Raw genomic sequence first — 14,178 nt, forward strand, 5'->3', positions numbered from 1 at the left:
AAAATATTGAGCCAATCATAAAATCTGATGGTCACCATTGTGTTACAGGACTTCATGTCTTCCACAGCTGATCCATTCCCCAGAACAGCTTTCTGCACCTTGTTTATACAGCTTCACCTTGCCATTAAAACCTGGGCTCTAGCATTAACTTCAGGAAAGCTTCCCTGGCCAGCAATCTGATTTCCATAGATTCTGCAAATCAGACTGCTGGCCAGGGCAGGTCAAAGGATGGGGATACATTCCTTGTGAGCCCCTCATGGTAACTAGGAGTATAAATAAGTTTGTGTGAATTTGTTATATGTAGATATATTCTGTCGATTACGTTAGTATTTAAGACAAGTGTATTAGTTTGTTCTTACGCTTATAATAAAGACATACCCAAGACTGGGTAATTTATAAAGGAAAGAGGTTTAATTAATTCACAATTTCACATGGCTCAGGAGGCCTCAAAATCATGGCTGAAGGTGAAATGAGGAGCAAAGTCAAGTCTTACATGGTGGCGGGTGAGAGAGCTTGTGTAGGGGAACTCCCTTTTATAAAACCATTGAATCTTGTGAGACTTATTCACTATCAAGGGAACAGCATAGGAAAGGCCTGCCCCCATGATTCAATTACCTCCCACCAGGTCCCTCCCATGACATGTGGGAATTATGTGAGCTACAATTCAAGATGAGATTTGGGTGGGGAGATAGCCAAAGCATATCAATAAATAACAACTTTTACTTCTCATGCAGGGAAGGGATATATAAAGTGGCTGAAAAATAATGAGTGGCTATTTAGACCTTAGAAACCCTACCTAATGCTAAGAACTGGAACATGTTTCTATGGGACCAGGGCAAAGGCACTAAACTAACAGTGACTGTGGAACAGAGTGTGGAAAAGAAAGTGCCAAAATACACTGTTCACAATAGCAAAGACTTGGAACCAACCCAAATGCCCATCAATGATAGACTGGATAAAGAAAATGTGGCACATATACACCATGGAATACTATGCAGCCATAAAAAAGGATGAGTTCATGTCCTTTGCAGGGACATGGATGAAACCGGAAACCATCATTCTCAGCAAACTGACACAAGAACAGAAAACCAAACACCACATATTCTCACTCATAAGTGGGTGTTGAATAATGAGAACACATAGACACAGGGAGTGGAACATCACACACCAGGGCCTGCCAGGGGGTGGGGGTCTAGGGGAGGGATAGCAGAGGGTGGGGGCATTGCGGAGGGATAGCATTAGGAGAATTACATAATGTAGATGATGGGCTGATGGGTGTAGTAAACCACCATGGCACGTGTATACCTATGTAACAAACCTGCACGTTTTGCACATGTACCCCAGAACTTAAAGTATAATAAATAAATTTTTTTTAGAAAGAAAGTGCCAAAATAAATTTTGTGAGTGTTTTAAAAATTTTTTATTTATTTACTTATTTTATATTTTGTAGAGGCAGTGTCTCTCAAAGTGCTGGGATTACAGGCATGAGTGACCATGTTTGGCCAAAATAAATTTTAAATAGGTAGGTAGGGTTAGATCATGCAAGGCCTTGAATGCCCAGCAAAACAGTCAAATCTCATTATTAATGTATATGAGAGGGAGAAGGTTTTACTATAAGGAAACAGAATTGAGCTAAGTTTTGCTATAAGAAAATAGAAATGAGTCTCCTCTCCACTCTACTTAATTTTGCTTTCTGACATATTTAGGTACTAAGTTTATAGATAACTGAGCAATCTTTTCCCCTTGTTTTAATATGCTTGTAGAAAATAATAAATGATAAAGAATTTTTCCAACCAAAGGAAAAACAGGACCAATTCTATTTAACATACCAAGGATGAAACAAAAAGAGTATGTCAGATGTTTAGTATAACAATTTTTAAATGATGCATTGAAGATGATGAATCTCACAAGTGGCATGTTAGAAAAAAAATTGTTGCCTAAAAAAGAAAGACTCAACCATCTGAAAAGATTACCAATTTTAAAAACAGAACAGAGAAAAGAAACAGAGCCATTTGACTAATCAGGTTTTACATGTCCTAAGAGAAAATCCAACATTGTTTATATCAAATGAACACCTGAAATGTGGGATTCAGGGTTAGTCCAGGATTCTGGAACTGTAGGCCAGACTGGAGGAAGCTTCTAGAATGGCAATTCTCAACATATTAGGGGCAAAATCAAGTCAAATATCAACATTCTGACATTAATATATTATTTGCTTTTGAATGTTCAGAACACATTCAGGCTGGGCACAGTGGCTCACGCCTGTAATCCCAGCACTTTGAGAAGCAGAGGCAGGCAGATCACATGAGCTCAGGAGTTCAAGACCAACCTGAGCAACATGGAAAAACCCCATCTCTACAAAAAATACAAAACTTAGCCAGGTGTGATGGCATGTGGCTGTAGTCCCAGCTACTCAGGAGGCTGATATGTGAGAACTGTTTGAGCCAGAGAAGTGGAGGCTGCAGTGAGCTGAGATCATGCTGATCTCTGTCTCAGAAACAAACAAAAAACACATATTCAGGGTCATTTCTATAGTAACATCACTTGGATTTCAATGATTCCCCAAGTGGGAGAAGAAGGGGTGGGGGTCCTGGCTAGAAAGTCAGGAAATACACAGAGCCAGCTAGAAGCTGGTGTATGCTGGGAGAAAATTCATCCAAAGCTGAGAAAGCGGCATGTGAATTCAAGGATGTCAGCCTCCACTGCGCCCCAAATGCTGGTTCTAAGCCCAATTTATTCTAGGTCAGCATTCTCTCCCATCTTCTTCAGTGGCTCACCCAAACCCACCCATTCTCAAATCTTTGAAACCCACCCTTACCCATTACCTCCTTACTGTCAGCAAATGACCTTGCTTCCTGTCCACAGACGAAAATAAGGGAAATGGAGCTTATCTCTTATCCACAAACCCATCATCACACATCTGTAACTACAACCACCCTTCCCTCCTTGAGAGGAGAGAAGCAAATCTCTTGTCAAGACTAACCCCTCCCACATGTGCTGGAATCCCACTGCCTCATGCCTTCAGGGATCTTGCTCTAGTCCTCACCCCTCTTCTCTTAAGTCTTCATCCTTTCCTTTTCCTGGTCCCTCCTCATCAGTATTACAATGTTCTGGAGTACCTGGATAAGCAGAATTGGGTTTTTTTGTTGTTGTTTTTAGCAGAAGTTGCTATTGACATGATGCAAGCAACAAGCTGCCTTGAAAAAGAGTTTCTTTCTTCTGGAAGAAACACTGCAGCAGCCCCTGTTAGTTACTTAAACGTACATAGTTGTGTTCAGCACCCTGGTAAGAGAGGGCAACCTGGCCTTCCTTTATTTGCAAAAGACACCCCTCCCGTGGAAATACTCATTGATGGAAGAGCTTTTGGGGGGTCAGGGTAGACCAAGCAGATAAATATATTCTAAAGAAAAGTAACCTTGGAAGATAGACTTTGGGCCCAGCATAACATGAATTAATTTGTGTTACTGTAGCACTGGAAAAAGAAAAGGGTGCTTTGGGTTGCATAGAACCCCCACTTTCAATGGTGTCACCATGTGACAGTGACAGAACTAACAGCAGCAGGGATGTTCTTAAGGTTGGGAGGGGTTAGGAATGACAGAATAGCTTTAGACTAATCAAACTCTTCAGTTCTTCCTCTTGCCTAGTATTTAGAAGGAGGATTGGCCTCTTGGACTAAGTGCACCCTTGAAATTGTTAGATAAGTCTCTTCCCTTCTCACTCCATGCACTGTCCCCCGGTGATGGCATCTATTTCTATTGCTTTAATTGCAGTCCAGATACTAAAGACTTCTTTGTCTTCACACAAATTTCGAATCTCCAGAGCTCCAGACTGATAGGTCCTTTAATGGCCACTTCTTTGGATATCCTATCAACTTCAAAATTTGATCTGTTCAAAACTCATTACCTTCTCCCCGCTCACCACACAAAATTACTCCTCATGCAGGGTTCAATGAGTAGTGTTATATTCACCCAACTGCCCAGGCCAGGTAGCTGAATATTACCACTGCCTCCTCCCTCTTCCTCCTTTATTCTCTATATCTATCAGAGTTTCAGATTCTCAATTCTATCAATTCTATCTCATAAATAATTTGAATCCTTTCCATTCTACCTCCATTTTCTCCATACCGGATTAGTTTATCTTCTCTCACCTTCTAACTCATCTCTGCCTCAGGTCCTATTTCCTCGAATTATTAGCTGTGTACAACAAGAACAATTTCTTTTTTCTAAAATACAAATCTCCTTATGTCATTCCTGGGTGTGAAGGCCTTCAATGGCACCTCCATGACCTCACAAGATGGCCATTTATCATCTGGACCTGTCTGTTGCTCAACTTTTTAAGTCAACTGAAATACTGCATTATACCCTCCATAATAAAAGATAAATTTGATTATTTTCCCAAACTCTAAAATTATTTCATATTTTCTAACTGATTACTCCCTGGAGTGATCAACATTAATAATCCTATGCCTTCATGTATTTTCCCAACCTAATCTTTACCTTTGAGCTTTGCTTATAGTATCTTGCCATAAAAATGTTTTAATCATCATGTAATCTAATTATCTATTTAATTCTGTTTATCTTTTGAATTTTGTGGCTTATCGAGGAAAGTGTCCCCTGACTCCAAGGCCATATAAATATCCTTAAGTCTATCTAGACTTTATTTTGTTTATGGCATGATATAAGGTTCTGGCTTTGTTTACTTTCAGATGAACAGTCAAGTTATATAGCACCTTTAATTAAATAAACTATTATAATACTCTATCATTTTCTAAGTGAATCAAATTGCTACCTTTGTCATATATTCATTTCTTCTGTAGACTTGGGGGCCATTCCTGGACTCTCTATTCTATTGCACTGAACTGATTGCCCATTACTTTGTGACACCATTTTTTATTAAAGTGGCCTTATGGCAAACTTTAATATCTATTGAAGACTTTTAAATTAATCAGCTTCAGAGAAACCCAATTAGAATTCTAATTAGAACTGTATTAAATTTAAATATTATTTTAGGAAGGATTTGCACTTCTGTGACAATAAGTCTACCTGTTCAAGAACTTGGTGTGGCCTGTCCTATGCTCAGATCTTATTTTGTGTCCCTCAGTAAGATCCCACAGTTCTTTTATCTAGATCCTTTAACATTTTGTTAAGTTTTGAATATTGTGCATGGTAAGTGGTATATCTTACCCTCTCCATTTCTAACCTATTGCTAGTATTTTTAAAAACCTATCAGTTTGTAAGAGTATTACATATGATTACTTTATATATTCTCTTTATAATCCTAGTAATTTTTTACCAGTATTTCATGGAGTTGTGAGACCAGTACAATTATAGATAAATTATACTTTTCTAATATTATAAAATTATTTTCTATCCTTATCTATTACATGAGAAAGAACATCTAAAAATACTGAATCTCACTGTTAGGAGTCAGCATCTATTTCCTGTGGCTGATTTTTAAAGAAATGGCTCCAGAAATTTACTATTCAGTATATTTGCTGTAAAATGTTGGTAAATGTCTTTGTCATTCAATAGTTTCTTTCCTTTCCTAATTTATTAGAAATTTTATTAGGAAAGGTTACTAAGTGTTATCAAACGTCTTTGTGGCATTTTTCATATAATCTTACTTTTCTTCTTTAACTTGCATTGCAAAAAATTAATGTTTTGTTCTAATTCAGACTCAATTTTTAATACTTGACAATGAGACTCTCCTAGGACCAGAAAGTGACCAAATGCCATTCAGGAACAGAGAAGGGTGATCAGACAGAACAGGTCTGAAGGATACCACATAATGACTCTCTTGGTTCTGATTAATATTTTGGGCTCTGAACTTTGCTTTTTCTGATATGAAAATTGCCACTTCTCCTTTAATTTGTTTGCATTTTCCCAGGACCATTGTCTATCCATTTATTTTTTCAAGCATTGTTTGTCACCATGTTTTAGAAGAGTTTCTTGAAATAGAATACATTTGAACCTGACTTTTTACCCCATCTGGTAATTTCTATCTTCTGAATTCATTCACATTCAGTGAAGTGATCGATATGCTTAATTATACGCCTTCTGTCTTATATACTTTCTCTTCTTCCTTCTTACTTTTGCTGAAATTCACCATTTTGCCTCCCTGTCAGTTTTTCCTGTTCCTGTTTCTTCTCTCTCATTCCTCCCTGTTCATTTTTTCTCCCTGCCAATTTAGAAGTCCTACTATGCAGCTGGGCGCGGTGGCTCACACCTGGAATCCCAGCACTTTGGGAGGCTGTGGAGGGTGGATCACCTGAGGTCAGAAGTTTGAGATCAGCCTGGGCAACATGGTGAAACCCCATCTCTACTAAAAATACAAAAATTTGCCAGGCATAGTGATGCATGCCTGTAATCCCAGCTACTCAGGAGGCTGAGACATGAGAATCGCTTGAACTGGAGAGGCAGAGGTTGCAGTGAGCCGAGATCAAACCACTGAACTCCAGCCTGGGCAACAGAGTGAGCCTCTGTCTCAAAAAAAAAAGGAAGTTCTACTATGCTGTAAAGTTCTGCTCATGGTTACCTATTTCTCTGAGTCATCTTTAAATATATACATATACGTACATATATATGCTATCAAAAAATAATTTTATAATACGTGTATTTTTATATGTATATGTGTGCCTGTGTGTGTGTGTGTGTATATATATATATATATATATATGCATACATAAAACGTGCAACCATGCACCAAAAATCTTTACCTGCTCATACCTCCCCTGACGCCAAGCAGGATAGAAGTTTTAGTTTTAAGTTATTAATAAATTTTTCTTTCAAGGATGACTCTTCTCTTTAAAGAATCCCTACTTAGCATTTATATTACAAAGTCCTAGTCTCACCATTATTATCTATTTAATTTTAATAATACATATATTGAAAGATTCATTGCTCCCATTATTCTTCTCCTTTTTGTCTTTCCCTGCCTTGGGATTTCTGTTCTGAATCAATTGTCATTTGATAGAGTATTTCCTCAAGTGTTTTCCTCAGATAAGTACATGGGCAGAATACTTTTTAAATGCCCGCACTTCTGAAAATGTTTATTTTGCCCTGACAAATGAATGATATCTTTCCTGGTTATTAATTTTTGGACCTCGGTATTTTTCCCTCAGGATTCTACAAATGTTGTTCTAGTGTTTTAACTTCTAGCATTGCTGATAAAAAAAAAAAGTCGGAAGCTAATTGATTCTTTTTCCATTGCAAATAAATGTTCTCTGGGTCTCAAAACTTTAAGATTCATCCTTATCCTTTGACTTCAGGGATTTCACCAACCTGTATTTACATTTGTATTCTTACATTAATCCTGCCTGGAACTCAGGAAGCCTACTCCTTCTCCATTTTCTTTGCTTTTCTACCTCCAGACTTCTTTTGTTTTCATGTTATGACTTCTGGATCTGCCTTCTGAATTTATTTACCACCTCTAGGTAATTCTGCACTATGTTGGAGCGGGTATTTCTTGAGCTTTCAGATTTGACTCCAGAAATACTTTAATCATACTCTTCATCTATTTGATTTTTTTCAATCAAATATCAAATTCGTTTGTTCAGTTACAGAAAGGTTATTTTTGTTTCTTTTCTTCTAGATCACATGATTGTATCTCCTTCAAAGTTTTCTCTGCCTTTTTTTAACCAAGTCTTCTCTAGTCTTTTTCCAACATGGTGAGAGTAAAAACAATGATTTTGGTGTCTGGCTTGCTCTTCTTCCCTTGAAGTACTGAGTCTCCTTCAGTGAGTAATTGCTTTTTCCTTCCTGCTAATGGCTTACATTCACTCAGCATCTACACAGACCAGGTCATAGTGGTCTCTGCAGCACTGGCAAGCCAGTGAGCAATGGAACAAATATTATTTCCTGCTCTTGAGGTCAGGCCATGAACAGCCAGCTTCTTTGCTAAGGTGGAGGGAAGAAGCCTCTCTGCTGCTAGACCTCCACAGAAGCAAGCTTACATCCTAACTAAAGCAATGGAGCAAATCAGCTCACCTACACAGCATTCTTCCAGATCTCCGGTTAAATCGCAAAGGTCCTATGAGAACCACATAAAACAGGCAGGCAGATATGACCCTTCTTTGAGGGAATCACTGAATTCTGTCAACTACAGCCTTTGAGGAACCACACAATGCTGGTCTTTGAGCCGAGCAATGAGAATAAACAAGCTGACCTCTCTGCCTCTTGTCTCTCAGTTCCTCCTCGTTTCCAAGGTGAATGAAGTCCCATAAAAAGCCTTTCCCTCAGATATTCTGGCCTAAGATACCCCCTCCAGCCTTTACCAACTGGCCTGCTCAGGCTACTATATATAATCTGCCAAAATAAAAATTGAAAAGGAGAAAAGTCACGGATGTGTGATTGAGCTGTCATCTATTCAGAATTCCTCATCTCTTTACCTTAAAACAACCTTCCTGCAAGCCTTTGAGCTATAATAAATACTTTCTAGTATTTCTTCTCATTAACTAAAGCCTAAATAAATTTAGTTAACTATTTCAATTGTTTCCCTATATTTTTATTAAAAAAAAAAAAGGCAAAACACTCGGGAACATAGTGATTCAGTTTACAAACAACACTAAGCACAACTCGGCCTATATAGACCTCTTAGAATAACTGTCAAATCAACAGGTTGGGAATCTGTTGCTCCATATGAATGGTCTGCCCTGCTTCAACTTGCCCACTCAACTCTAGGCTAAAAACTGGTCATGAATTTCTAAGTCCACTTTCTGTCTCCACCACTAAACCACAAGCTCTGTGAGACAATGTTGGTTTCTTTTTAAATAAAGAATGCCTCTAGGTAGATGTACCTAATCTCTAGTTTGTCTCAGGACCCAACCTTGCCTTACATCCAACCAATTCACGAGTTATTTTACCTGCTTGGTCTTAGCAGGCATATGTGTTTGTAACTCTTGCTCAGAGAATACCTAAGTCTCATCCCCAGAGTGAAGCCTTCCCCAATCACCCCAGCCCTTAGTGGTGATCTTCCTGCCTCCCTGTTTGTGTCACCACCATCGATTCATCACCTAAGCTAGAAACCTGGGTGTCAGCCATGATTCATTCTTCTTCTCCTACAATTACTATGGGGTTCTAATTCTTTGTGCATATGTCAAGAGCCCAAACCAGTGCCTGACACAAATAGGTAATCCATAAATATTTGTTGAATGAAGGAATTAAACAAAAATGAAAAGTCTGTTTATATTCTGACCACACTCTTGCCTACGTCTTCTCCTGGGTTTAGATGTCCGGATACAGCACTCTTGACTGGCACATCCTGAATTCACTTCTACGGTTTGTCCTCTGTTGAGTTCAGGGCCCTACACACCAATCTCAGAATCATCCTTAGACTCTGCCTAGTCAGCCCTTTCCTTCAGGCCTAACGTCATTTGTTTACATTCTAATGTCATGAGATTAACATAACCCTCCATTACTGACTGACTGTTCACTTATAACCTGACTGCTTGGCCTCTTGATGTCTTCTAAGCCCCAGTATCTAAATGCCTGGGTTAAGATACTTAAAGTCTGCATGAAGGTTCCACTAAAATCACAACCTGATAAGATAATATGTAGGTTTATTGCAGTACAATAAATACATAATTAATGTTTTAGGGTTTTGAAACAAATATGTTCTGTGTGACCATATATAATGCTGATAAAATATACAAATGCTATTTCAATTACATCAAGTTTTAGTTTGCGAAGCACCACAGTTTCATCAAAAAGTCAACAGATTGCTATTCTATAATGTTTAGCCTCTACATTTGCTTTTGATCTAAAAATGCTTTTAGGGTGCTATTTTTAAAAGTGTTCTCATTGTGATTAAAAGTAGACTTTCTAAATCATCATTGCTCCTAAAGTTTATGATACTAGATAAAGAATGAGACAAATACCTTTGTTATGTAGAAGATACAACAAGCTATCATGTGCTGTATGCTTTCAAAACTCGCAGTATGTTTCTTGGAGCAGACGATATTTGGTAGTCCTTGCAAAACCACTATACACTTTATCAAGATCTAAAAATTAGAATCACAATGATTTTTGTTTTAAAATGTCATCCTTACTCATTTCATTATAAAATGTTCCATTCAAATCATGTCAGCTTTAAGACACAATTTTATCATCAATAATTATTAATAAATTGTTTGTTAGGAATAAGGAAAGTACACTGAGATAAAGTTGGTATATTCCATTTTGAGATTAGTCTTTCATCTACAGTAACTTGAAAATTAGTGAATAGAATTAAAAACACACGACCATAGAAACAAAAATAACCGTAAAACAAAGCATATTTTGATAAGTATCATAAAAGGTATAGTCAGAATGTTACATGTTTATGAGAAACTATCACATCCACATATAGGAGAACCTTGAAAAACCAGATGGAAGATTATATGGCATAAATATTACACAGTGATTCCAGGTACTTAAAATAATAGTTTCCTTTAAAATTAAAACCAGACATTCGTATCTCAGGAAATCAATATTGGTGCTTACTTCCTATTCTCCTTGTTTCATATTATATGATCCTAAATTTGACCAAGAGCTAGATGAATAAGTTTAGCTTTTCAAAAGTAGCTTTGAGATTGCATCAATCTATTCATCATTTAGATTAACCCAAAGGACAAATTAATATACGAATGTTGGTTCTTTGGGGGCATATTAATTGCTTCAAGTTCTCATTCTAACAATATTATTATTGTTGCAGTACACTCATCTCTAATACTTTTTAAATTTCTCCCCTCCCTAATCACCTTCTCCCATGCTGTAGGATCCCTTCCTGTTGAATGTGGGTGGGGCTCTTGAATGTGATAAGCTCATCAGTCTCATGCATATATTACCCTAGATAAGGCTCCTCACAGCATACTGGAGGAGACTCTCCTATGGCCTTGAAAAAGCCAAGGGCCATGATGTGGAAAGGCCATGTGTTAAGGAATTAGTAGTTGGTCTTTAGGAGCTAAGGACCTCCTATGTAAAACCTCAAGGAAATGAATTCTCTCAGTAACAGTGAACTCAGATAAAAGAAAAAAACAAAAAACAAAAAACAACAAAAAAAGACAGTGAACTCAGAAAAGGGCCTCAAGCTTCAGACGAAATCACAACCACAGCCAACACTTTTTCGATTTCAACCTTGTAAGACACTGAGCAGAAGACCCAGCTAACCTGTATCCAACCTCTTAACCCACGGAAACTATGAGACAGTAAATGAGTATCCTTTCAAATCACTAAATCCATGGTGATTTGTTAGAAACATGAAAAACTGTATAATCCCTTCAGCCAGATCTTAGCTACCCTTTTTCCATAAATCCTAACTCCTCCATCACCAAGACACCAGATATTTTTTCTTGGGTCATCATCATATTTTTTCCCAGATGATGTATATAACAATATGCCTTGAATAAATACTGTTGTTTCTGAGATTATGAGAACATTAAAATTAAAATAACTTTAAAACTCTACAAAAGTAGATTGCCAATATTTAAATATGGACAGGAACAGGGCCGAATATTTTCAGAGAAACCCATTTTATATCCTTATCTATGTTTGCCCAGACATATTACTAAAGTGTTTTTCAGTTAACTCCTAAATTTTCATAATACTTGTTCCTGACCTGTTTGCCCTTTACAAAAGATACATGACTTTTCTTTTCCAAACTGAATTGTTAAGTTGCCTTTATAAAGACTGCCTTTTCTTGGGGAGAGGAATATCCTTACCTGTACAACAGGTACCAAAACAATATTGTGATAGATTATGGGAGCAAGAAGGCCATAACATTGAGTCACAGCTTGAAGAGCATAGCTGGAATCATTTAGAGAGTTGCTAAGTTCCAATGCCACTAATACTCTCTCACATTCAATCAGTCTGGCAATCTGTAAAGAAACAGGCACTGATATTCAGATTCAACATAGGTGCTTAGCTTATGTGTCTCTAAGGAGAAGAAAGGGTAGAAAATGTAATCTTTCTGGCTAAAAACAACATGAGTGTTTGTATTTTTAAAAATCTAATACAGAAACAACTCTAACTCTCCAATAATGCTATCTATAGACAGGACGATCTTAGAATTAAACTTTAGAATTTTTCATAAAACAATGCAAGTACGATAACAGAAAAGAAACCAGTTTTATTTATTGATAAGCTAAAAACTTGGCTATATTTTTATGTGAAAGTAACATCTAGTTTTCAAAAATATAAACTATAATAATTAAAATATAAAATCTCTATAATATTGCCCCCATTTGATTAACAGAGTTTCATTTCCTTTTTTGATTTGGGAGAAAATGGTAAATTTTCAGCAAACCAAGCTAACCTCCTATTATACTTCTGTTAATTATAGTTTTATTATTTAAATTAAAATGATAGTAAAATGTAAAATAAGATTTTGAGAGTAAATGCCACTTAAAAAGAATAGTAATCCATTCTTACTCCTTTTTTTCCTTTCCTGAGGGAAGATTTCTTTTTTTTTTTTTTGAGACAGAGTCTCGCTTCGTCGCCAGGCGCCATGCTGGAGTGCAGTGGCGCGATCTCGGCTCGCTGCAACCTCTGCCTTCTGGGTTCAAGCAATTTTCCTGCCTCAGCCTCCCAAATAGCTGGGACTACAGGCGCGCGCCACCACGCCCAGCTAATTTTTGTATTTTTAGTAGAGACGGGGTTTCACCATGTTGGCCAGAATGTCGATCTCTTGACCTCATGATCCGCCCGCCTTGGCCTCCCAAAGTGCTGGGATTACAGGCATGAGCCACCGCGCCCGGCTTAAGATTTCATTTTATATATATGTGTGTATACACACACACACACACACACACTCACACACACACACACACACACATACATTAAAGATTATGTACAAAGAAACTGTCTGAGTGGTAACCAGAAATTTCCATATAGTCAGTTTTGACTAAAATAGTAGTCTAGCATTCTGGAATTCATTGAGGTACTTGAAAATTTTCTCTGTTTTCAGATTGAAGATGCTGAAAGAAGAAACTGAAGGCAATGCAGTAGGAACAGGGTGATGATGGTCGTGAGTACTTGGGCTCTAGAGGATAGTGAACCTGTCTTGGGCAAAGAGTCATTTTTTTCACTTTTATATCCCCAGAAGCTGGCATAGTCTCATGTAACAATGTCTTGGTTAATTAATTGATAAATGGATGGGTAGGAAACAGCAACTCTACAAAAAAATAGATAGCTAAAGCCTCCATACTGAAGGAAGGAAAGAGAGAAAGAAAAGAACTTCAAGCAGGAATAAAGAAACAATGTAGGATCATTACTAAATGCAAGAGCATTATAGAGTTGCAGATGTACACAGAGCAATGTTCATAACCACACTGAGAATCTATCAATAGGAGACAGGTTACATTCCTGCCTCCATAAAGACAATATTATAATTGAAAAAAATGTGGCAGATTGATATATAGCAGCATGAAAATATGTGCAAGCTATATTATAAAAGTGTTAAAAAGGCAACTTACAAAATAACAAGTAGATCAAATCCCATTTTCATAAATAATAATAATATCAGATTTGTCTAGGCATAGGTTTTTAAATTAGAGAAATTATATGAAAGAAAAATTGTTGTATTCTTAGTGGTAATAAGATTACAATGGGTTTTACTTTATACATTATATATCTTTGAATGTCTGAAATACATAGTACTTTTGTACACAGGGGGAAAAAAGATAAATTGAAAAGAAGAGAAAAAAAACATGAATTCAGGCCTGGGAAACTTATATGAAATATCACATAAAGTCGCATAATCACACAGTGTCCTTTCAGTCCATTCACTAGACGAGCTATTCAATCACTCAAAATACATGACCTTAAAACATCAAGAAGAAAATACAGTGAATCTGACATGTTTTAATCACTCTAATTCACTTACTTGTTGAGATGGGAAAATCTCATTGCCTTTAATATTATCACAGAAAAGATTTTCTTCTTTAATTTTGATGTCACTTATTGCAAAAATATTTCTGAGAAAAAGGTACAAGAGGATTGAAGAAGTCTCTGCCAAAATATCTGCATGTAATCTGCAATATAAAGCAAACAGCAGGTTTAAACATAAAATGATTTAGCAGGTCAACTGGTCTTTTTACATTGATTTGTTCTCAGTATCTACACAACGATCCCAAAAAAAGCAACAAAAATGTTCAGAATAACTATTCTTGCAAAGACAAGTTCACAACTAAGAAAATTAAACTAC

The 14,178-nt window shown here is 36.9% G+C and overlaps 1 protein-coding gene across 2 annotated transcripts in view; it reads right to left on the reverse strand.

Moving 5' to 3' along the window:
• Positions 1-14,178, reverse strand: part of CFAP54 (cilia and flagella associated protein 54) — a 355,515-nt gene that overhangs the window by 250,264 nt on the left and 91,073 nt on the right. For both annotated transcript variants that reach the window (XM_064376848.1, XM_064376847.1), the window contains 3 exons: positions 13,858-14,005; positions 11,696-11,851; positions 9,875-9,997 (listed from right to left, as the gene is read on the reverse strand). In XM_064376848.1, the coding sequence (XP_064232918.1) occupies positions 9,875-9,997; positions 11,696-11,851; positions 13,858-14,005 (427 nt within the window). The remainder of the gene's footprint in view (positions 1-9,874; positions 9,998-11,695; positions 11,852-13,857; positions 14,006-14,178) is intronic.

The sequence above is a fragment of the Aotus nancymaae genome, unplaced genomic scaffold, assembly GCF_030222135.1.
Source record: "Aotus nancymaae isolate 86718 unplaced genomic scaffold, 86718_ANA_hifiasm-v0.15.2.pri h1tg000016l, whole genome shotgun sequence".
In the NCBI taxonomy this organism is placed as follows: domain Eukaryota; kingdom Metazoa; phylum Chordata; class Mammalia; order Primates; family Aotidae; genus Aotus; species Aotus nancymaae.